Genomic DNA, 26,147 nt, shown 5'->3' on the forward strand with positions numbered 1-26,147 from the left:
GTTATGTTGATTAGTAATTAATTAAAACAGTTGTGTATATTGTAGCACTTTTCATAAGAAATGCAATAAAGAGCTCTGACAATTCTGGTCAATGACAAATGGAGTTTTAAAAATGGATTTGAAGCTTTGAGAACAAATTTTAAAAAGTGAGGAATTAAACAGGTGCCCTTGATGATTTTTTTAAAATATAATATTCATTTTTTAACTTGATAATTCAGAAAAGCTATTTTTCTTTCGAAGAGTTTTCCAGAGTATGTCTTTACTGTAATTATTTTTTCAACACACCGTCCTGTGCTTCCACGTCCTCTCTCAGCATTTCTGCATTCGTCTGCTGACTCGTTGTACTGTGAGAAAACATAATCCAAGTAAAATACAAGCCCTTCAATCGTCTCATTATTGTTTGTGAATGTCAGCAGCATATTCACACATATATCTTTTATATACTGTAAATGCTTTTTTTTTTTTTTTTACTGAAAATGCTAAGAAGCACCACAATAGTCTTAACAATGTCTTCGTTTTTCTCCCACTCTAAAAGTCTATAAACACAACATACAGAACATCTGTCAGACTGAATCAAAGCTCACCTTGGATTGCACAAAATTGAGCAGCCTGTTGGAAAAAAGTAAAAATAATTTTAAAACAAACTCAAGAATACAGGTAAATTCAACTTCATAATGTGGTTTATATGATAAGTCAGACAGAGCATAAGTTACATCTGAATATTTTTTTTTAGTTTGTCAGTACTGCTCTACAGAATGTGAATTCTTAATTGAATGGTTTGGTTTTTGATTTTACACATCTGACCTTGTTTGTTAGAGATCCACCACAGACTCAGACCCAGTAACAGCATCAGTGCTGCCACTCCACAAGAGACAATTGCTCTGGGGACCAAATCCACTGGAAAGCAAAGCAGACATGATGTTTCAAAAGAAATGTCAACAAGATGACACTGAAAGTTCAAGCACTATCTAAAGCAAACTGCACTTTGTAACCATGAGCTGCTGACATCCTTACCTGTGACCTCAAGAAGCACTGTGTTTTTTCCGTATGATGTGTTTGTACGCTCTTGGATGCATTTAGATGGCAGCACCATGCAGCTGTAGTGACCTGAATCCCTCATCACTGCACCCTCGATGGTGAATTTCACCACCCTCAGAGTGACATCGAATGCCTGCACTTGGAGGATAGTCTCATTCTTCCTCAGGTAAGAGTGGATGAGTTGACATTCACCGAGTGTATGCAGCGTGTCAGAAACTGTACAGCTGAATTCAACATGGTCTCCCTCGTGAACAGTGGACGGTCCATCAACTGAAATATGTGCTGGGAGGAAATTGGCTGCATGGCAGGAGAAGAAATGAGCGGAAATAGATAACAGACATAATGCCTCCACAGGAATGAAAACACTTACCTATAACCAGAATCTGAATGATGTTTGATCCTGCCTCGGCTACTTCAGAGAGAGTGTAATTTTTGTGGGAATAACCACAGCTGTAATTTCCACTGTAATAAAGATTAACTCTGGATATGTTGAAGGTGACATCATTCTGATCTTGCTTCTGCATCATTTTCTTGATTCCATGTCCATCTTTCCACAAATAAACAAAAATGGTGGAGTTTTTTTTTCTTCCAAATGTGCTGCATGTTATGTAGAGGTCATTGTTCTCGCTGATAGTTTTCTGCTGGGCCAGGATCTTTGCAGGGGAAGTATCTGCATGAAATCATGTTGGTAACTGCAGTATAATAATAATAATAATAATAATAATAATAATAATAATAATAATAATAATAATACAGCACAGACATGTCTTTTAATGAGCGAAACTTACCTTTGGTTTGACTCATAACCCGATTTGCCAGTGTACCTTGAAGATAAAATTGTGAAATTTAATTAATCCTGTCATCTTAAATTTGTGGGACACATTTCCTGAGAAAAAAAACTTAAGCAGTTTGTAACTGTCAGTGTACTCACACAGAAGAACAGTGATCATTTTCATCATTATATTTGGCATCCTTAGACAGTCTCCTCAGCATACCTTGTGAACCCTTGTACATGCACCAATGTAGTTCTTGTCTATAGCTACAGACAGTTGAGCCACTTCCTGTGCTTTCTGTGGTGGCCTTCGGTTCCAAATATAAACATCATCGGTTAAAAATGAAGTGTTTAAGAAAGTAAAAGTCACCAGTTGTACTTCTACTTTAAAATCAACCATCTTTTTCACCCCTACTCATACTATAGTCAGTTTTTGCAAGGCATAACCCTTAGAAAATGTTCACTGATACATCATATAGTATCTGTTTGGGAGATCTCCTGCAGATCAGCCACCTGAGTTCTGAGAGAGATTTAATTAAATTCATTAACCAAAGGTTTGTCATCGGATGTGACCCAGAGTTAATACCCTATCTGTCTGCGCTTCCCTGCAAGGATTCCATTAATGTAGGCTGGGTTGCCTTGTAATCAGATAACCCACCATCTGCTCTGACTCTTTAGTTATATAATTGGTCAGACAGTGACATACTGACAGTTGGACCCCTTAAAGTAAGCTTAGACTCGTTAATCACAGATACACACACTGCATGTAGGATTAGGTATTACCAAAATCACAAAAGCTATATTTAAAGCTGTCATTTCCTGCTTCTTATGTTTCTGTCATAAGTTAGCCAACCAGTAAATTTTCCCCTTAACTGGAGAAAACCGATTGTAACATATAGCCTACTTATATCTTTATGTGACACTTTGACCCTTACACCTGCCTGCATCATATCTGCCATGTACCCCCTGAGCTATTAAGGGGCACTGCAGACCCGGCAAGACCAAAATTGCATTTTGGCCAAGAAGGGAAACCAATAAAGTCCTTCATCACTCGACCTCTGTATCAATCATGATCAAATAAGATGAGTTAGCTCCCAGTGAGCACAGAGGTTGTGGGAAAGAGTAATCAACAGAGCCTCTGTGGCCTCCTTGAAATGATATCTGCAACAAACAACTTGTGTTTCCAGTCTTAAAAATATTTTATATTGCAAAGATAATCCTCTTTCTACAATAGTTTTTAAGATTATTTTTTTTAAAAAATGTAAGTATACATTTTTTTTAAATTAATATGTACATGTGTTTTATCCTTGCACATCAGATACTCCTTTAAATATCCTCAAAGTTTACAGAAAGATATCCTAAATGAGGTTTTATTAATTCATTAAACCAAATTTTTGGCATTTTAAGTTTTACTATCAGTACACCAGCTCATATAGTGAGAATATGTTGTAATACAAAGTAGTGCAAATTAGGTAACATCTCTTTTAAAATAAATACAGGAAGTCACCTGTAGTAACAAAGAATTTCCACAAGATGTCAGTATTTGAACACAGTCTGCATCATCGACTGGTTCTCATGAAACCTATACAAATGTTTAACAGTTTGTTTTGTTCTATCTGCAAATAGAAAAGAACCCAACATCCACCTATGTATGAACAAAATTCAAACCAAAAAGCTTTAAAAGTGTTGTTTTTTCACTGGCCATGTACAATACTGTGCAAATATGTTTAATTTCCATCATCAGTCCCAAATATTCTGCAGCATGAAAATTATTCCAAACATAGAGCCAGTCTTGAAGAATCCTGCAACAGATGATATGTGCCTGCCTAGAGCCCTGAGGTCAACATCATGAAGTCAGTCTTGGATTATATGAAGAGACGGAAGACTCTAAAGGAGCCTAAATCAACAGAAGGACTGCGGCAATTTCGGCAAGATTCTTTAAACAAAACCTACCTGCCAAGTTATATGAAAAACTGTATGTGTACTAAGGAGAACTGGTGCTGTTTTAAAGGTATAGTACACTAAATAATTGATTTGATTGTGTTTTTTTTTTTTTACACTTTGTAATAAGTGTAGTAAACTCAATATGTTTTGATGAAAGTCAATATAGATTTAACATTTAAATGTTGTTATCGAACACAACAGTAAATCAAATGGAGAGCCTTATATCTCTGTAATTGTTGCACTTGTGTATACATGGATATCCTTGCTTAATGTGACATTAGGTGCTTCAAATTCAGTATATTAATTCCCTGTATACATTATTTATTCATCCAAACATAAATTACAAGCTATTGCTTTGGCATTATAGATTATATCACAGTCTCCTGCAATCATGTCCTGCACACAGTGAAATAAATAATGCTTCATTTCATTCAAGTCGGAAGTCGAAAATTTACAAGCTGAAAATTCTGTGATGAGACGTTCAATGACTCACAATGCTAAATTTAAACACGTCTTCCTATGGCTGTCTGTATACAAATATTTGTAACATCATCAGAGTTTAACTGAATACAACAAAGAAAAAGAGGAAACTAAACAAATATACGAGACTGTTACACATATTATAAATTAGTTTAGTGAGACTATTACACTCAATCGCCATTGACATTACATGTTCAATACAGACTGTTATTCTCATTTACAAATGTTTTTTAGTAATGTTCACTTTCAGAAAAACAGGAAGAGTCATTTTATTTGTCAGTACATATATGTTTTTACACACAGGACTCCTACATTTAACCCATCTTAAACAGTGGGACGCTGCAGCTCCCTGGGAGGAAAGTGTGGCTGCATTGCTTCAGGGCACTTCAGCCATGTAAGGGTTTCCTCACTGATCCACGGAATCGAACCTGTGAGTCCTTGGTCCCAAGCCCTACATTTCAGTCTCCAGGTGCCGGCTGCCCTGCACGTCTATGAGTACGGCCATGTTGAGTGATCAGAGCATTTAATTTTCTGTGAAGTCGAGCTGCATGAAATTGGGCCAAGTTTACCAGTCAGAGTTGTAAAGTTTTGAGTTACAAGTTGTCTGAAATGCAGCAGAGTGTTTCCCATTTTTTGTCAGCCATGTCTTTAAGTCTTTAAATAATTTCAGAAAATAAAACCAACGAGCCACAGTCTGCTTTTCTCCTTGACTTTGGATCCACTTTACAGTATTATTGTCCCTCAGACATGGCCAGAATCCCATACGTAACAAATACTGTGCAGTTCAGCACTGTGGAGTATTAGTTTTGTCAAACTGAATCAAATGTCGTCCCAGAGTAATAGAGGCTGGAGGAAGAGGCCGGCTGTCCCCAGGATACACACCAGGACAAAAACCCAGAGGAAGATCCTGTCGATAACCATGGCAACGTACTTCCAGTCATCCTGAACCTGTGACACGATCAGAGAAAACGTTTTCAATTACATGGAGTCAATTGAAAGCTAATTCCCTAATAAATCCGAATAATTATAATATCCTAATACATAGTCATGAGTACTTCAACTCACCTCCTTTGCTTCGTTCTGGAGTCTCATGTTCTCTGCGATGTATTTAACACTCTCAATAGCCTCCCTGACCTCAGGGGAGAGCGGCAACAGGGACATTAATCCTCCGTCCAAAGACTCGGAGCTGGAGCACTGACTCCCCCCTCCAACCCCAACAGCCCTGCCTCCAGTCAGGGCCCCGAGGCTGCCCAATCCTCCGCTTCCTCCCCCAGAGTCCGCAGGCAGTTTGCCTGATTTCTTTTGCCAACAGCAGTTGCAGCGGCCTTCGCAGCACAAGAACCCAGAGCTGGCACATTTGGTAGCTTCTCCGCTCAAGTTATTGAGATTGGAGAGCTCTGTGTTGTTAAAAAGCTGCTGGCGGTTCGTCAGGCTGGACACCACACTGGAGGCCAGGGCCTGAGGCTTGTGCTGCTTTTTCAGAGTACCAGACGAGTGAACGGCACAGGTTCTCGAATGCGTCGTCTGAACACTACCAGCCACAGTCACCTTCTCCGGGTCCCTCTCTGGCCTAGTCATGAACATCACCCTGGGCAGCAGTCCCAGGAACACACTCCTCACCCAGCAGGGCATGGTGTGTGTCTTTGGTGTGCGGTAGTGGACATTCAACACAAACACCGTGATGACAATAGAGAGGGTTACAAAAATCATGGTGAAGAGGAGGTACTCGCCGATCAAGGGTATGACGAGTGAGGTGGAGGGGATGGTCTCTGTTATGACGAGGAGGAAGACAGTCAAAGACAGCAGAACGGATATACACAGTGTGATTTTCTCACCACAGTCTGAGGGTAAATAGAAGACGAGGACGGTAAGGAAGGAGATGAGGAGGCAGGGGATGATCATGTTGATTGTGTAGAAAAGAGGCAGGCGGCGGATGTACAAAGAGTACGTGATATCTGTGTAGATCTCCTCACAGCAGTTGTACTTAATGTCGTGTTTGTAACCAGGCGCATTGATGATCACCCACTCGCCGCTCTCCCAGAAGTCTTTGAGGTTGATAGTTGAGCCAATAAGCACCAGGTCGATCTTGGCCTTGTCGTAGGTCCAGGAGCCAAACTTCATTGTGCAGTTTTGGTAGTCGAAGGGGAAGTATGTGACGTCAATCTTGCAAGAGCTCTTGAATATTGCTGGAGGGATCCAGGTCACATCACCGTTGTAACGAAGCAGAGCCTTTGTTTTGTCATCAACCTGGAAATCTCCAACTGCACTGTGGAGAGATGAAAAATAAAAAGTGAGTGTACAAAATCGGAAGAAGGTAAAAGTTAAAGAGGAAGGTTCGTGGAAGACTGCAATGTTCTGCTTTCTTTAGAATATTCAAAACAAAAAATGACCCATGCTAAATTAGCGAGGGGGACTGATCTAGTTTTTCATTGTGCAGCAGCAATGAAGAGTAAATGCACCCAACAGTCAATATAAATTCTGCGCCAGTTTTTTATTGGTTGTTATGCTCACTTGTTGTACAGGACAATGTCGGGCTTCCATATCCTGTTGGACGGTACTCGGATAAACTCGACGCCTCCAAAATCTTTTGGGTTCCATTTGAGTTTATAGTCGTTCCATATCTGAGAAACAAATCACAACCAGTCATTTACAATAAAACAGATCATAAGATCAAGGATGTCAGACAATACTTTGCAACAATAATCACTAACAGAGTCAGTTTAAGACATGAAGTGGATCTGAGAGTAAACTGAGAAAGAACTATGCCACGGCACGTTCAAACTCCTGAACTGGGCTTCTTCAGTATACATGATGATACTGGTTTTCTCGGTTTTCTACAAAACGTTTAATTTTGGCCAAAGATCAGGTTAGCAAATCTAAATCTTTCACCAGCTGTGACAGTTCAATAAATGCTCTATTAATTCATTCAAAAACTTAGAGATATCATGCAATGTTGATTCAAAGGCATAAATCATAACATATAATATCTAAAATATCAATGCATTCAAGAAATAATACAATACAAAAATCAAGGTTTATTGACCAAAGCCAAATTTTAGCACAATTCTTTAGGAGACATTTCACTCAGTGACATTGTCCACCTCATGGTGACTCGAGAAGAGATTTAATTTTGATTGTAATAAAGTTGGTCACCTTGCTGTGAGTGGAGCACTAGAACACATCCTTATGTATGTTCAACATTTAATGGCAATCCATCTAATAGTTATTGAGATATTTAACTCTGAGTCACAGTGGTGCACTGACCACTGATATCTTGATCCCAAGAGCAAGGTCACCAGTGTGGCTAACATTGTTAGCAGTTTTCTTTTTTTTAAAGTGAACTAAGATTATCTTAAAAAGCTTTATGATGCCTTTTAGGACTTCAGTAATCCTGTGTTTAACCTTATTGCTTTTATACAGTAAAAGCAAGAAGGTACCAGCTGCTTCCACCTGGTGATTATAATTTTATCATAAATGCATTCTCTTGTAAAATGTCCCTCACAAAAACAATGTAAAGTTACATCTCCAACTCCAAACAGAGCTTTGATATTGAGTGTCTGTGAGGAGATAAATTGGATCACAGTTTATAGCGTGTTTCATTGGCCTTTTGGCCACTGTTTTTGACCCCTTTCTTCAGGACAGTCAGTGATCCTCCTGAGACTCATGACTAGTAGTAAAGCAACCTCAGAGAGCTGTGAAAGTTTCACTTAATTACAAAACAGTACGTATCCAGAGGGTTTTGCAGGATTGGGATGGGCAGCAGGGGAAATACACCTCACACGTGTTGTTTGTGCATTGTCCAAATACACAGTAAAACAAAAGATGACACGAAGAGAAACAATTCTCCAGCTCTACACACCAAAGAGCAATTACAGCTCACGGCTCTATCACAGATGAGTATTTGCTCAGAACTTGTAAAATAGGACCTGGAGACCTTCTGTGCCTCATTGCACTCAAAACTAGTTCACTGTATTATGCATTACGGGAGCAGAGACTGCCATGCAACATGTATGGACAGTAGTTTTATCTCTGTGGTGGCCTTTTTCTGTGTGATTATGAAATACAAATGAGTTTAACTCAGTTTACTGCAGAAGCCAAGAGTTTTCTGTCACAGAGTCCAAATTATTTATTTTTTTCAAAAATAGGATCTCAAGGATCACTGTGTTTCAAAAACTTCCTCCCATGACTAATTCAACCTGTCAGTCTGGACCGGAGAATCATGTATGACAGCTGGATCCATACTCGGTGCCCTTGCTCAAGGTCTATTTGCAGTTATGGACCATAAACTTACGTGTCTCAGCCACAGATTGGTCTCCATGATCTGATTGATTTCATCCTGAACAGGGTAGAATCGACAGTGAAGACATTAAAGCAAAGAAAAAACAAATAAATGTTAACATTTTAAGTTACAACAGGAACAATACTATCACGGGTGATCTTTCACTTCACCACTGAGGATTGTTTGTGTGCTTTCTGCAGTGTCAGGCCTCTGGAAATCCCAGACAAGAGGTTTCAGACAGGCACACCTGAGTTCCCCATGCCTGGAGCGCAACGCACATGACAGCTGGAAACAGGAGGTCGCAGCACAGCCTTCACTTTTATTCTAACAACACACTGATAAAACTAGCGCAGAGGGACTAACAAAGGGAGGGAGAAAAAATGTGTGTGTGTGTGTGTGTGTGTGTGTGTGTGTGTGGCCAGGTATATGTGACAGACCGTGGATGAACCAATCTCATGACCTACTGCATAACATTAACCATTCATGTCAGCATTTAGTATCCAGGAGAGCGCTCAGGTTCTGTGGTAAGGACAGGTGGACTGAAGGCCCCAAGACAACCTTTGGTGAATATCTTTGGGAAGATGGGGATTTTATAGCACTTTGATAGCTCTGGCACACATCCTGTGGTTTATCACAAAATCAGTCAGTATGCAACAGACACAAGGGAAATGTGTTTTGTTGAGATCATATGATTCATTTAAAATGTTGAAGGGGGAGGGGTTCAACAGGCTGTAGACGTGGACAGAATTGAAGCTTGGCCATTATTTTCTCTAGCCCTGTGGTTTTTGGAGTGGTAGGAAGGGACACCATTTCCCCCAGGCATTACATCTTGCTATAGACACTACAGGATCTGATGTGATCAAACCTTGGGAGTGAGAGGGATGATCTTATATATTAGTGTTGTGCCCTGTTAATTTGTTTACATGGGTTTCTTTGTAATTATGCAAAACAGTTCATTTGCATTTGTGTTCATAGGCAGAGAAGTATAGTTCGGAAAAGTACTTAAGTGTCCTACAGTTTTGAGTTGCCCTTGAATCTCTCGTGTCCTTACGGGTCGGTCAGGTGTCAATGTGTTGCCAGCCAATCAGGACAAGCAGAGAGAACTTGTTGGTAACCTACCGTGTCCTGAGAGGGGCGGGGCTAACAGAGGAGCAGCCGAGAGGAGGGAGGGATGAAGGGAGCTGTAAGTTCAGAACATGTGTTTTATTGTTGTTAGTTGTTCGAGTCAGAACCAGAGTATTTTGTAGCTGCGTATGGTCCAATAAGACAGGACGGATTTTCCTCTCATCACAGCGCCTCCTGCTGGACACAAAGGGTTTGCAAAGACTGTTATCTAAGTAACCGAGGAACAGTGAGTACTGACCACACCTTTTCTTTGAGGATTTAAATGAGCTCCAACAAGCAGGCCAACGTTATGGTACCATCACACCGACTATCAAATCCTGGGTGTTACTGTGTTATTTTTTTTTATTATTTTCTGTGGGTCACAATTTGGTTTTGTAATAAATGTTGACTGTTTTTCATTCAATGTGTGCGGTTTAAATATTCATGTGTTAAAGGATTGTTATTTCACGCATGGGAGTTTGAACTCACAGTGAAAGTATAGCTGTATTTCAAGCCAACCAGGCCTCTCTGCACCTTAGTCAGAGTCATACCATTAAATTGGGTTATTGTAGACACATTCCTAAAATCTATATTTTCGTAGACCCTCCAATTCACCTCCCGTGCAACAGGAGTATGATATGAAGGCCCTGAACTACACAATTGGAATTGAGAAGGTGGGTTACATTAGGAAATGCACCTAATCCCTCGTCAAGAATGAGAAATTAAATTGAAAAGCTCACTCTTTGTCCATGCATAAAAAGCTACACAGTCAGCAGCTTTGCTCAGTTTAAAGACAGCTAGCCTGTCCTTTCTTGTTTACACACTTTGTTTTTTGTATGAATTAAACAAATGAGATATCATGTGTTAATTAGTGCGCTTTAGCTGTTGAGGCCAAATTTGTAAAGAAACTGGCTAGCTGTTTCCCCCTGTTTACACTCTTTATGCTAAGCTAAGCTAACTATCTCGGGCGCAGGTGAATGATGCAATGTTGTAGGAGTGTTTTTAGCAGGAAGTTTTTTTGTTTTTTTGCTCCCATAAGTTCTTCTGAAAGGTAGGATACAATTCCCCCAAAAACATTTTAAGAATTTTACCACAAAACATTTGTATGATGTCTATTAGGCACGTTACTCCGCTCTATAATATCATTTTCTAAGAACAATTCAAAATCAACAACTTTCTACTGAAAACACTTCAAGTATTAGAGAATAATGTTCTTATAAAGAATTAAGAATGTTCACAAAATATTTACTGAATGTTTAAAAAAAACAACAACAAAAAAAACGTTATTCTGCCTTTACAAAGAACACAGAAAAAAAAACCTTCCCACTGAAAATATTATTAGAGCATTGCATATTTTCTCAGAACATCTTTAGAACAAAAAAAAAAAATGGGCTTGGTTTGATATTTTAAGGATCAAACATAAGCGTTGTATTAGTCTTTTCATCTAACTCTTGCAAAACAATCAATACCCAAAATGTTAAATTATTTTCTGTCTCTGCCACCAAAACACGCGTTGCCACTGCCCAGCCAGCCTGTGGTACAATCCCTGGTCGTGAGAGGATGACTCACAGGGAGCCTGGCAGATGAGCTATTGATGGTCTAAATGAGCTCATATAGCCGTGTTGTAAATGGTGTAGGCGAACCAATACCAATTGCATCTGGGTTTAGAGCACCAGGTGTGTGTGGGGGGAATGATAGTCATCCATCAGCAGCGGGAGCTCTGTGGTCTGCTACATGAAGTGAGCTAAAGAGAACATAACAAAATACCCTTCATCCCTTTGTTTTCTTAGATACAGAATGATGTTCAATTCTTATTTAAGCCCTTGGAAGGAAAAATGTATTGCTTATAAACAGGAAAAGGAAAACGGATGAAGATCGACTGCAAAGTGTCAGATCCTTATGTATATATGTATGTATGTATGTATAAATACATCCCTATGCAAACATATTGAAATACTACTGTTGGCTGGTATTGGCTGACATTTTTCAACTTGCAGTTTTACTTAAATTTGTAAAGGGGCAACAGGTGTATTTTTTAAAACCCCTTTGGCCAGACTTGAAAGCTAATACGATTACACAAAATTTTGATTAGTCAATTTGAGTGAGGTACTCTTAAAGAAGTTATCTTGTCAATAAGATTAGATATTGGAAAAATGTCTAAAACACAACACAGGCAGATAGAGTAGAATATACTGCATATTCAAGGCTGTGCATTTTGTGAATGAAGCTGGATTCAACTGTCAAGCACAATCCTTTTTGCTTAATTACTGCCATCCACCCCCGGACCTATCCCAGTAGTGAGACAGTTCTCCGTTTGCCGCACCAGTCTGCAGTCAACCCACTCCAGCAAAACCTGCCGTTAAATCCAGGGGTGCTCATCTGAAGCGGCAGTGACTGAGTGATAGAGGCTGCGTAAACTGAGGTACTCAGACAGCTGACATTTCCCATCTTGTCTTGGCCAGACAAACAGCCACACTGCCCCCTTTTTTCCATATAGTTCCCTCCACAGGATTAGAAACCTCAGATGGCATCCCAATTGTCCTCTTCTCTAAAACTTTGTTGTCCACAAAAGTCTACATATCAACACAACCTATTTCTTTCGAGGCGTGAAAGCAGATAAACAAACCAGAGCCTTATCAGTACTTGAACACTATACTGTTTTAACGTCATGCCTTGTTTTTGCCTGTCAGGTCGTGCTCATTGAGCAGAGTGATGAATGTTTGACTTTGGTAAAGTCGCTCCCCCATCAACAATAGGCACTATAGACAATCACCGAAACAGATGAAAAACCTTGACTTACCACTTTGACCAGCTGTGACATGGACACCTCAAACTGCACCACGACTGGGTCAGACACATTTTCCACCGGTCGTATGTACTGGTTGTAGTTGGAGAATATCACAGAGAAAAGCTTATGCTCTGCATCTGAGCAGGTGCCTCCTGAATCAGAGCAGAATGTCACACATGGATCTCTCAGTGAGGTTACATGAATTGTTTTCAGGATGACTAATAACTGGCATCTGTTATTAGTTTTGCAATTTGTTTCAAGAAATATTGCCTTTTTAAATTAAATTTTACCTTCAGGTTTATTTCTTGAAGTTCTTCAGAGCTAAGAACAACATCTGGCACTATTACTAATACAGTCTGTCTCTTTCAATGAAAACCATCCAAATAAAACTGAAGTCATTGTTATATCGATTGCAGTTAAGGATTTAAATGTGAATTTATAGAAGTAGCCTACAAAAGCCATCTTCCTGCCATATGACAATATTTTCAAACACATTTATGTAAAGCAACAGGTAAGTAACATGCCAAGATACGATAAAAGACTGTTACTCACCTGATAGCAGGCACAGAAGGAACAAACAGGTGGGGAATACGGAGCAAAAGCTGGCTTTCATCCTGTTTCAATTGACAAATGGCAGATGAATCCAGGGTCAGCAGCAGCAGCTCGCTGTGCAGCAGACAGGAGGGGGAAGTGAGTGAAAGTGCGTCCGCAGCTGCCGACACAGCCAGAGAGCAGAGGGAGGGAGGCAGAGCCACACTGAGGCGCCCAGCCAGTCACTGACAGGAGCCATACAATGCAACAACAAAAAAAGTGCAACCCATAGCGGATTAATCAAATCAAGCAAGTGAAACTGTTCAGTGTTGAGAATCTTTCACTCTCAAACATAATAAACCCATTTATGTAGACCAATTCAGTTAGTTAACTCAGACACGACTTTGCCAAAAAATGTGATAATATTCTAGTGTCACCATTGTTAGTATTAAAAAAAAAAAAAAAAAACTCAAACAAACCTGCAATTAATGTAATGTTTGGAACTACATATCTATAGGTAACTTTGTAAGTGTATTTATTATGGCCCCACTGTGAGTTATTTCTGGTTTTGTCCCTGGATTTAAGTCGCCAAGGACCCTTCAAAAAAAAAGGTGCAACTTGTCACATTCTTGTACAAATCAAGATTTAGCTGCAGTTTAATCAGAATAGACTTGGTTGGCTGTTTAGTAGAATAAAACATATTTTGAAGTCCAAATATTTAATGTGAAGATTTCACTGGGCTCTCCGGAGTAAACAGTTTTTTTTCCACTGACAGTGGACCCAGGTGGTGCTCACACACACACTTTCATATGAAATTAAGAGATTCAAACAAGATCAATAGCCTCTGTGCCATTGGATTGGGATTTTGTGTGGGCCTCGGCATGACAGATTGTTTCTTTATTTCCTTTTTTATTTTGTTTTATGATAGACCATCCACTTATTTAAAAAAAAAAAATACATCAATTCCTTTTTTCTTTTCTTTTTTAATTGTCAGTAGAGTTGAGTTATGCTTTCATTTGGGCAGCAATGTGTCTCAGTGGTTTGGCACGCAGTCCTTCAGTTGAATGAAGGGGAGGTCCAAGTCCCTCTCAGCTGACTTCTAACCCACTGAAGTGTCCTTAAACGATAAATAAATCTCTACCAGGACCAAGGATGCCATTCGGTGTCTGACCCGGCACTCTGAACTCCTCTAAGTGGGGCAAGTAAAGAGAGAAGTGCCACATGGGGATTAATAAAAGATTACATTGTATAAAAATAGAAAAAAATGCTAATTAGACCTCCAGGAAGTTTTCGTTCCAACAGGGCAGAATGAAAACTTTTGCTGAGGCTCGGGTCATTTAAGAAAACTCTGTAGTGACAAAGTATGACTGAATTATCACACTTTATAGGACTGTATTATGTTACATCTTTGCTGGAGACATTGAAATCCAGTGTTACCATGGATCTCTTATTAGAGCCTAATGACAAAAGGTTGCTGACATAAGAATTGTTATTAATGGGACCTCTAATTGAGTGCTGCACATAAGCGTCCTCCATCTTTGTTTGGTTTGTAACAAATGATGTATTTTTGACGGATATATGCTGTGGCACTGCAATGTCCCTATTTAATAACTAATAAGTGGTGAATGAAAAAGCAGTGAAGGGTTTTGAAAACTGTAAACTGAAGATTAAAGTAAAGCAAGTCCGTCCATTAAATTGCTGATTGCTATCTGTAGATTTAAATAAAGGTCTCACAAAAGAACCAACAGTCTGCAGAATATCTAACGAGCCCACTCAGCACTGTTTATTGAGCAGTAAATGTTGTGTGTGTGTGTGTGTGTGTGTGCGTGCGTGCGTGCACTTTCCCATTTGTACAAATAAGCACTTATCAAAGATCAGCTCTGGTGTAAAGGCACAAATGAGTGGTTATAAGCTTACAGTGTCTGAACCAACTAAATGTTTTTTTTCTTCACAGAATTAAAACTATATTACATATTTGTATTACTTAAGGACACTATAGCAAAAGTGCCTGAAGTTATTGTAATCAAGATCAGCTTCATTCTCCAACAGTTTTGTTTTATCAACATTTTTATTTTTTTTTTTGCCTGGTCACACGTTCTCACATTGAAAGTGAACAGCTGTCTAATCTATAAAATGAAATATCTTAACTGGCACATTGTCATTGAATGCATTGGCTCTGAGGACAAACTTTATCACCAGCGACACAGATTAACAAAGCACTTTGGCAACACCCTGACAATTTTAAGACTTTATTGGGGATTTCATACATTTAATCAAACTAAAAGAGGATGCAGATTTTTCTTTATTATGTTTCAGTGACATGGTAACATGAATAAAAAGTTAAACAACATCTGATCGCGACATATTGTTGTCATGAAGGTATATTTCGGCAGCAGTTGAGCAAACTATGGTGCAGTGAAAGCCACATTCAGACCAGTTCTACGGTTGTCCTCTGTAGACGTAACATCCTCAGGGAAATTAACTCAGTGCAATGATGCTGCAGTTGGTCTTTTGCAAATGTACCATTTCCTCAAAATATGAGATGCTTTATTGCTGTGGGCAACATGATTTTGATCATTAAGAGGCATACTATCCATTTCCGATCACACACAAACATCCTGTCTCTTCCACTGATTAAAACAATGACGTATTTTTTTTTAGGATTTAACCCTCTCTGGTGCCATGTTGGTAGGATTTGACACAGAGGGCATCATCTCAGTGCCTCTAAGACAGCGCCACAAGCAAAGTCGAACACATCAAAACCTTTACTGGTCTGCATCCCCTTTGTTTTACTGATAGCAAAGTTGCTAATGAAAACCCCTGAAGTTGCTCAGTCTCCCTCGTTGCTGGTCACAGGCGAGGGCTCTCTAAACTGGGCTGCTGGTTGGGAATAATCTGGCTCTGGAAAAGAGGCTGGAGAAACAGGCCCAGGGTGCCCACCACACACACTATCACAAAGATCCACAGGAACATACGATCCACCACCATTGCCACATACTTCCAATCCTCTATCACCTGCAAAGACACAGAAATCGAATTAAAATTTTGTAAGTGTGCACGCGTTACACAACAAAATTCACACGGGGTTTCTTTTATTAGAAGAAACAGCAACATTGTAGAGTAGTGTGATGAATTGGTAATACTTTCATAGCTTATTGAAACTAACTGCATGTAACTGAGTGAATATATCAGTGAATGAGTGCTTATTGGTTTTTCTCTTCCATACTGTAAACTCCATGCGGCCGTAGCTAACATTCCACACATAAATATGTCTTCCAGTCTACTGGGTATGATAGCTAATTAACTGGATTGAACTGGAACACAGTATTATATAATATTGTTTTTTATGTGTGCTGCATCCATTTGTAACAATAATACTGCTTAGAGCAGGTATATTTATTCTTAGGATGCCAACAGTTGAACTGTCTCCGTATTGCTGAGACCTACACTGAAGTAGCTATCGACCCTTTCACCTCATTGTCAATGCTGTCCCTGGTAGTTTTGAAGCAAGTCATTTGCCATTCCTGGTTTCTTCCCTGAAGTATTGATTTGCCAGAAAATGCGATTGATTGACCAAAGTCTGCCTTCAATTTGCTGGTTCGCAGCCACTTCTTAAGGTTAGTGGTATTCCTTCCTGCACCTCGAGGGCCACAGAGAGTACAGTAAATGTTATCATGTCAATATAAACACCTTTCACCCAGTTTATTGGGACCGGGATAGAAAGAAGAGGATGGCACTGGCAGCTGAGCCTGACTGTTAACAAATATGCAAACGACCAAATTTGAATTAGCTGTACAAGAGCAACTTTTATTTGTTTTCATTCCAAGATTTAGATGATAATTCTGACACCACATTTTTTGTTTGTGTGTTAACTGTGGAGTTAGAGCCAGGAGGCAATTAGCATAGCTTAGCATAAATACTAGAAGTGGGAGAAAATGTCACATGTTGTAACGATTATCATTAATGAAAAGCAGTTTATCCTTGTCCACTTCTGTCCAACATCTGGTTGTCTGGTCTCTGCATCCAGCTGTTGTACCAAAAGAAGTAGTTACGGCACAAAGGTCCTTTCGACAACCAACAATATGCTTTAACATCGTTTAGTAAGCTGGTTGGAAGGAGGACTTTTTCCAACGGAGCCAGGCTAGCTATTTACCTCTGCTTCACGGTTTTATGCTAAGCTAACCTAATGGCTTCCTGGCTCCAGCTTCATATTATCTGTTTTCTCATGTAACGCTTTACATTCTCGAATTCAGCGACTTTCCAATAGTTCATGAGACCACACTGGCACTAGAGATCACTATACAAAAATGGTGCCTATGCAGGCCTTTAAAAATATATAAAAATGCTGCAGTTGACTTTATTGATCCTTTATGAAAAAAAAATGATTTTCCTCACTTAAGCAGGTGTATTAAGATAACTGTAGAATCGGTATGGTCGTGACTAAGTGTACCAAGTTGTATATGTATTTAATCAAGCATATACTTTCACGCTTGTGTGAGAATACGTGCTAAAATATAATGTCCTTTACAATTCCACTGAAACCCACTGTCATCTCCTGTTGTCCAAAAAGAACAACTGTGAATTGTTAGTAATAAACATTCAGTCCCGTAGCTACAGAAAGAATGTTTTAGCAAAAGGTTGAGCAAAAATGGTAGTGTAAAATGTTTTACTGTTTTGTCAGTGACACATTTAAGCAAGAAAAAAAATCAGAGTGTACACCATATTTTTAATCTATTTGTATTTTATAAAACATAAAACCGGACCTTTTTTCTCTGACAAAATATCTTTCTTTAATCATAGAATATAAAATGATTTTGTGGTAAACAAAATTTAGCATTAAGTTTTTCATAGCATTATATGGATTAAATAAGGCATTTGGTTTGGATGCATATACATACACTCTGATCATCATCGTCTCCCATCATGTGCTCAGCCACAAAGCGAACCCCGTTCACTGCCTCCTGGACATCAGCAGCCCATTCTGAGTTGCTTCTCTGCTGGAGGTCCTGGTTGGAGGTGAAACCACTGGGAAGGTAATCAGCGGAGCGCATGTCACTTTTCCTGTTGGAGTGGCTGTAGGCCATTGAAGGAGTTACATTTTTGTGTCCTGGAGTGGCGAAGGCAGAATCGGAAGACAGTAGGGCAGAAGACGACATGGCGATACCTGCTTTGGTTGCAACTGGGTAATCCAAACCTAAAATGGCTCTCCTGGCCCGCAGGCACCGCTGCTGACGCAGTCTCTGGCCTGCCGAGTTGTTGTGAGGGCGTCTCATGAAGAGTAAGGCAGGCAGTTTCACGAGAAATATTAGCTTGACCCAGGAAGGCATGGTATGGGTGCTAGGAGAGCGGTGGTGCACGTTGAGCACACACACACTGGTGATGATGGAGAAGGTCACCAGCACCATGGTGAACATCAGGTACTTGCCAATCAGAGGCACATCCAGTGAGGTGGGAGGAACAATCTTTGAGATTAAAAGCAGGAACACAGTGAGAGCCAGGAGGACAGAAATGCAGAGGGTCATCTTCTCTCCGCAGTCTGAAGGCAAGTAGAAGACCAGAATGGCCAGAGAGGTGATCAAGATGCACGGAATGATGAGGTTTATGGTGTAGAAAAGGGGCTTCCTCTTGATGATAAAGTCATACGTGAGGTCCACATAGGTGGGATCCAGAGGGTTGACAGTTCGTCTGCCTGGCAGCGCCAAAATGTCCCACTCCCCACTGGGAGTAAAGTCATCCATACTGGCCACCTCAGACTTCAAGATCAGGTCGATCTCTGTGTGGTCATATGTCCAAGAGCGGAACTTGAGGGTGCAGTTCTGCTGGTCAAAGGGAAAATGCTTGACCTCGATCTTACAGGCGCTTTTATAGATGGCGGGAGGAAGCCAGTTGATGCTTCCATTGAAAAGGACAATGGCATTGGTGAAGACGGTTACTTCGTAGGTTCCATCAGCACTGGGAGCACAGGAAGAAAGAGAAAACTTTAAAGAAGCTGTGAATCGAGCTCTGAGGCTTACATGGTTGACATTGCAAATGTTGTGAAGAGGAAAGCTACTGAAACTAATAAGGTGTATCGGTCACTTTCTAGAAACAAGAACTGTTCAGTCAATCAATCAAACCAAAATGCACAAAGGAAAGACTAGAACCCCTTTCACACTTTAACTCTGTAGAGGCTTCAGAGAGTCAGTTGGGAAACATATTAATGTGAGGATAGAGATATTGCTGACTATCCCTTTAATAAGAGTTATGGTTCCTGTCCAGTAGGTTGAACAGACAAATTATTTGCATAAATAATCTTCTCTTTTTTTTCTTCTCAATACTAATGTCTGATCTCATTGAAACATAACACAAAGATAAGCCAGTGAAGCTTACTTGTTGTACAAGACAATATCCGGGAGCCAAATGTGTCTGGAGGGAATACGCAGCTTGTCGATACCTTCGTACTTTGCAGGGTCCCACGATAACCTGTAATCCACCCAGTGCTGGAGAGACACAGACACCTGGTCATCAAGTCTGAGCTCTGATTTCAGTGCGCTTTCTCAATACCATATCATTCCTAATAACATGCTTCATTATCGGTGAAATATGCTTGGAGCACAATTACAGGAGCAGTTCGTACCACATTGAGAGAAGAATGGATATGGTTTAATTCAAGTATGTATTATATGACTATATGACTAAGCTTCATCACACTTACCTGAGTGAGCCAGACATTTGTGGTCATGATCTGTTCTCTTTCATTCTGAAAATGCACATATGAGGTAGAAATTACTTTCTTTACAGGTTTCATGCAACGATAAAACTGACCGAAAAGAAATACAAACATTTTGTTTTTATTTAGCTTTTCAGGCACCTGCTTATTAGCTGATCTCCGACCTGCAGACTCGACTATCCCAACATATTGACTTACAAAGCAGATAATACAGTTACCCCCCACTATAAGGAAGTCATTGAACATACTGCGGACCAAGGAAAGAAGGCAGTCCTTGTTGGTGTGCACCATGGCGTCACCCATTGGTTTGTAAACTGCCATTTTGAAGCCTGGACTGTGGCAATTTGGTGATCTCAATTTTGGTTTTCTGGAGCCAGAAGTGACCATATTTGAACGAGCCAGGGAGAAGCAGTCTCTGACTGAAAACCCTTAGACGCTATGCCCACTACCCCAGGCATGTCAATCAAACAAGGGATGCCCCAAAACACTTTGGGGCCTAATATGTAATGAATTGTGGAATTATTTTCAGAAGGACGACCAGAAGGGCGGAATTAAGCAAATTGCATCATAATGACTGGTGGAAAAATTTGTATGACTTTGTATTTCATGAGAGACGTTGACGTTTATTTATTAGTAGTCTATTGGAGCTTTTTTGGGATTCAGCTTCTAGTGGGCCTGAGTGGTATTGCACTTAAAGACCCTTTGATTTAGGCTTCACTTTTCTTCTCTGGAGACTATGTCCATTTTTAAAAACATACAAAATGTACAATATTATTTTTACAAAATACTGTCTCAATAGGACTGTCACCATTTTAAAAAAAAAAGGCTTCTTTTAGGCTCCTGCAACAGTTATTGAAAAAAATAATAATAATAATTCAAGATTTGAGGTGTGACCTTTCAGATGAACCTGTCTGTTTAATGTTTAATATTGTCTTTACTCTGGCATCTGATTTGAAGTGAGCACTGAAACCCTCCTCTTGTCTCAGATTGCTTGTTAACATGTTTGTTGATTGCATTGTCATCACGGTGCCATGACATACACTTCCAATAAAGTGATACCAAATGGCAATTACCCCGAGGGGTACAATGCAAACTCATAAACCGAGATGAGCTGCCTTGGTTCTGCAGCTGGGAGCAGCCGCCACTGTAAATCAGAGGAGAGCCTCTATCACTGTGGCTAAAACAGCTTTATGGCCCCTTTTAATCCAATGTGCTGAAGTTTCAATCTGGACATGACAGAGGCAGAGATCACAGCTGACCAGATCTATCCTCGACTTCATCCATCCATTGAGAGCTACGTCCCCTCAGCAGAGGCTGTTTTGTAATTCACTGCTTTCCCAAATGTTTGTGGCTCCTACTCTGTCTTTTCAATCATCCTCCTTCTTTCACTCTGTCTTTGTATTGCTGTCTCCCTCTTTGTGTCTACAGCACATCTCTCTCTCTCACACACAGACAAACATAAATGCACATAAATAAATACACACACATCCTCATGGTGGGCAAGAGTATTTGGTGCCTTACAACACTGATGAGCTGTGCCAAAGACACTTGCAGCTTCACCGTGACTCTCTCGGTCCTGTTGACAGCCGGGCGAATAAGCAGATTGTAGCGATCCTTTCCTAGCAGCCAGTTCATGAGACGCTCCTCTGAGTCAGCACTGCTGCTACCTGGTGACACAATGATGTACAACAATTATTTGTATGTGCATGTGGAGTATACACATCCATCACATGCAAAATGTTAACCAGACAAATCTTTTTTTTTTTTTTATCAGTTTTTTTTTTATCACTAGTAGTGCTGTAGAGAAATGAGTGGGTTGACATTTATTTAAAAAAAATGTCAATACAGCCTGCCATTTACAGTCTAATTTCTAATTTCCATTGGTTTGTAAACTGCCATTCTGAAGCCTTAAGTTCATATATTGGCCGTCATCATCTTGCTATTTTGCAGCCAGAAGTCACAATATCTGGATAAGCTGGGGGAGGGAGAGGTGGATTTCCCTCGATCTGATTGGGGGACCCGAGGACACTATGCCCCGCCCACCGAGAAAGGAAACCTGACTGCACCACAGGCATGTCAATCAAACAGACACGTCCCAAGACATGACACTTTTTAAGACCTAATATATAATTAATGATGGAATTATTTTCAGATGGACCACCAGAAATTTAATGAGAAGGAGTGATTTTAGCAAATGACACCATTATGACGGGCGGAAAAAAATTAACTGACTTTGTATTTCATGAGAGAAGTTGAATGGGAGTCAATGGGGCCAGAGCCTTTTTGAAGCCAACTCCTACAGGCCCCTGGTGGTATTGCAGTTTAGGCAATTGGGCATTGGCCCCCCATTTTTCAGAAGATATGTGCACTTTTATATACAGTCTATGGTTCCAGCTTTTTCTTAAACATGAGTACAGTGGATGAAAACGAGGCAATGGAGAACAAGGCAGTAATAATTCGAGATTTTAGAGAAACGGAGAGATAAACAATGCGATACAATGAAACTAAAGTTAGGAAAATTACATTATAAAAAAATTAAATAATATTGCAATGTGCAAAGTTTTTTGTTTAAGAATAGGCAAAAAAATTACACTGTAAATTGCTGGCTGTATTATAAAGTGTTTCCTTTATTTCTGTAATATCCACATTTAGAAACAACATTGTGACTTTAAGGTTAGGGAAACGATTGCTCAAAAAAGTCATTATAAAGTGTCCATGATTGCACTTGAATCAAGGTCTGAATGCTACACGGCAATCTACCACTGTGACCTCATGCTACTCACTGACTACCTTGTTAAATAAAGTGCACACTCTTTCCTGCTTTAGCCCTGAATGTTGGTAAAGGGTGATACTGATCTAATACTAACTGCTAACTTCTGGGTTACATGTAGAAAGATTGATAGACAGGTCAGTTTTAAAAAGGAAATCTTTTGTATTGTTGCACCATTACTTCAATGCTATATATATATATATATATATATATATATCCAATTTCTTTTAAAAATCCAACCTAAATGCTGTCAGGGTTTCATGTGATTCATTGGGTTTGCATCCTGTGCAGCAATTCTCCTGCCCCTTTGCTAAAACTCAATGAAAAAGAAGTGAGCGACTTTGTTATAAAAGAAAAACATTTTCTCCTCTATCCTTTCACCCTGTTGGGATGCATCAGGACTGCTTCATACAAACTGCTTGCATTACTTTCCAAGTCTTAAGGCAAGCAGCAGCTGTCAATTAAGAAAGTCGGGGATTGCAGTGTTATGGGAATTATACTGAAATGTTATGAAGACCCCAAAGTCATTTCCAAATGAGTAATTACATTTGGGATGAGGGCAGATATTTTCACTGCATGCTAATAATTCTGCTTTTACATTGCAAAAACCATTGCTACAAGTAAACTCCACTTCTGCCCCCCCCTCCCAAACCCTGATAAATGAGGCCCACGTCAGGGGTGAAGACGAGCCTGATGGAAACTGATGATCTGCTCTTCTCATCTGGAGTAGAATGGATACATGAAGCACTACCTCTTCCATTTCCTTTACATGGACCTGGTTATTAATGCCCCCACATGGTCCGGAGTAGCTGAGTCGACTTACTCACGGGACACACTCCAATGAGGTGAGACTCTTACTGATGGGCAGATTCATCACTGTGAAGCTGTGATGATGCTGTGTAGTTTTAGTCTCCTCTTCCTCAGCATCAAACTGTGTGTGTCATTATTGGCCCACGGGCTCCAGCAGCTTCGCAGGGTGTGGCGTAGCAACAGTCTAGCCACTACAGGTCACCGCGCGCTGCCAGGACTGTGCCTTTGTCAGTCACTTGGCTGCGGCCCCATCCAGCACAGTAGGACTCCCCGCAACACCATTCAGCAGATGGTGTGTTGTTGAAGCTCTTGGAGGCCAGAGTCAAACAAGCTCTGCCCTCATCAGACGTTATGGCCACTTGCAAAACAGCCACACCACTTGTGGTCAACTACTGCGAATAGACCCCCAATGTGAAATTTAATGTGAAAAATGAACAGGCTCTTTTAAGTGTTGTGTTGACATTACACTGATGGAGAGTGAGGTCAGGCGTGTTAATACAATGCTAGAGTAAGCCATTTTGGAGTTGATAAGGTCATTCTGTACAGCACACTGAAAAACATTATTCTACAAAAATATGATACAGCTGGGGACTTGAGCTCATAATGAAGGGTGCAATTGAACCGAAACACGGAGCAAAGGTTAACTGACGCGTTACGTACAGAATACATACTTACTTAGAAGGGTTTTCCCACTTATGTATTTTTTTAATGATGATATTGGGGCATGCATCTCTTATTCTGAGTCTTTTTCTTCTCTTGAGTCTAGTATAGCCTTTTCTCTGTTTCATTCCATGAATTAGACCTATCTTCTGAGACAGAGTGTGAACCACTAATTAGTACAATCCTTTTGATCTTATGCAAACATCATGCTCAAAAACACAAGGAAATATGCACACAGCTTTCCTGAAATTGTCCATATAAGTTTTGAACATTGAAGAGCATTTTTGTAATGTTGTGTACACTTCTCCATTGCCTTTTTTGTAGACATTTACTGGTAGTGACCCCACACAAAATACTTTAAACCTTCATGAGACCTGAGTGATGATTTGGTAACTATAGGCCACATTTGATAGCAGGGCTGACTCATCAAATTGCCCCAAGATGAGACAATGTGTGGAAATACAGTCCTATCATATCCCAGCTGAACACGCAAAACTGTTTAAGCTATGATGATTTCTCTTATTGCATGTATTTTTAAATTAGGTTATATGAACATTTTAATGACTAAAACATTAAAGCAAAAAGTTTGGAATAGCTGCAACTTTAAAAATAAATCATTTTCGCTATGCAAGTGGGCCAATGCCCTGAAAACTTCACTCAAGATCAAAATCTGCGATTTGACTTTGGCAAAAGACAATAATTCTCAGCAGGGAGACACTTTCACCCAGACAAATTTGGAGCTGATGCACAAATAGAGGCGCATGCCGGACCTGCCTTCATAAAGTCACAGAATGGAAAAAAAAAAAAAAAAAGACAAACTTACAGTGGACCAACGAGAAAAAGTAAGCGAGGATGGAGAGAGCCCGAGTCATTTTTTCGGTACCATCTGGTCCGCGGGAATTGGTAGTGATGAAGCCTCGGAGCAGCGGTGTACGGCGATCTTCCCCTCGGACATGCCGGGACTCAACACGCTCACGGTGTGCTCTCTTCACTCTGCACTGTGCTGATGCCTGTTGCCCCGACGTGGGGTGACTTCTCAGCAATCCACTCTCTGAAATGCATCGAGCCTCCCCCGGGCACACACGGGTCTCAACGCTCCGTCAACGCTCAGCACTCTGCCCTGGTGCGCTGCTCTCTCTGTCCCCTGCAAGTCCTGCAGGTCCTGTACCCGGACTGTGACCAGCTACTGCAAGTTTACCCTACACCAGCACGCTGAGCTGTTTTAGGTGGAAGGCGTCTCATACTGTATGTACCACTGAGGATGCTATTCACTGTATTTTGTCAATGGAAAGGGAAATGGGGGTAATTTTACGATTAGTATCATGACCCATATTTATTTATCTGACCTCTGCTGCCCCCACACCTTAATATATGCAGAGCCACAGACTGGTTGAAGTGCAGATCTTAATAGTGCACAAACTAACAAACAAAAAAAGAGAAATAGAATAAAAAAATTAAATGGGTAAATAAACAGATGAGTAAATAATTACAATTATGATGTAACTTGTTTGTTTGTTTGTGCAATGTCAAGTTCTACATATCACCATGTTCATATCTCCATGTGTAGGCTATTGTACTTGCTCCAATCTTTGTTGTGAATATCAGAACCGTTTTGTTTTTATACCAATACCAGTAGGCAAATAAATGAATGAATAAATACATATATAAATAAATAACATTTTAAAATGCATATATTAGCATCTTCCTATACTACAGGAAACAATATTCTAAGAAATCATTTGAAGCGCATATCTGAGGGTTTTCTGTACATAAAAGGAGGCGCTTCATTCCATTTAATCGTCTTGAACCTATAGTCACATGTCAGTATGATTCCTGTCCTCACAGATTTAGTCAAGCATCCTCACTAAAGTTACCCAGGCATCCCCGTGCAGATATTAATATACACATGTGGTCCCAATTCTCCTCGATCCAGCTGAAATAATTTAACAATCTTGACTTGTGTTCATTTACTGATTTAACACTGCTTTGGCAAGTGTGCTGAGAAGAGGACAGTAAATTATTCTGTGGTCCTGGATGTGAGATTTAGTGAGGCGGGGTCCAGTCAGACCTGAGCAGTGCAATCTCAGCAGAGCAGATTTACAGTCACCAAGCTGCTTAAAGCCTCATTATACTGACCAGTAAAGGAACTGTATCAGGCATGAAGAACAGGCCCAATGATTATCCTGGGGTTATAAATCTGAACTCCAAAGACTACTATTCTGGATCATTTCAAGCAGATCAATAGGGACTGATTAGGTTTTG

The 26,147-nt window shown here is 40.1% G+C and overlaps 2 protein-coding genes across 2 annotated transcripts; both read right to left on the reverse strand.

Annotated features, from left to right (window-relative positions):
• Positions 1-4,067: 4,067 nt before the first annotated feature.
• On the reverse strand, positions 4,068-12,484 carry chrna3 (cholinergic receptor, nicotinic, alpha 3). Its single transcript, XM_069174308.1, has 5 exons — positions 12,418-12,484; positions 8,526-8,570; positions 6,746-6,855; positions 5,300-6,500; positions 4,068-5,182 (listed from the first exon to the last, which is right to left on the reverse strand). Exons 1-5 carry the CDS (start codon positions 12,436-12,438, stop codon positions 5,054-5,056), a joined length of 1,506 nt encoding a protein of 501 aa, XP_069030409.1. The 5' UTR covers positions 12,439-12,484; the 3' UTR covers positions 4,068-5,053.
• A 2,685-nt stretch (positions 12,485-15,169) lies between these two features.
• chrnb4 (cholinergic receptor, nicotinic, beta 4 (neuronal)) lies at positions 15,170-24,988 on the reverse strand. Its single transcript, XM_069174421.1, is given in 7 exon segments — positions 15,170-15,951; positions 17,835-18,888; positions 19,306-19,415; positions 19,631-19,675; positions 21,167-21,312; positions 24,709-24,792; positions 24,795-24,988. Coding segments are annotated over 7 exon segments (1,650 nt in total). The 5' UTR covers positions 24,841-24,988; the 3' UTR covers positions 15,170-15,786.
• Between the last annotated feature and the right edge of the window lie 1,159 nt (positions 24,989-26,147).

The sequence above is a fragment of the Embiotoca jacksoni genome, unplaced genomic scaffold, assembly GCF_022577435.1.
Source record: "Embiotoca jacksoni isolate LCO1_2020_lvr unplaced genomic scaffold, fEmbJac1.0.p SCAF_6, whole genome shotgun sequence".
Lineage (NCBI taxonomy): Eukaryota > Metazoa > Chordata > Actinopteri > Embiotocidae > Embiotoca > Embiotoca jacksoni.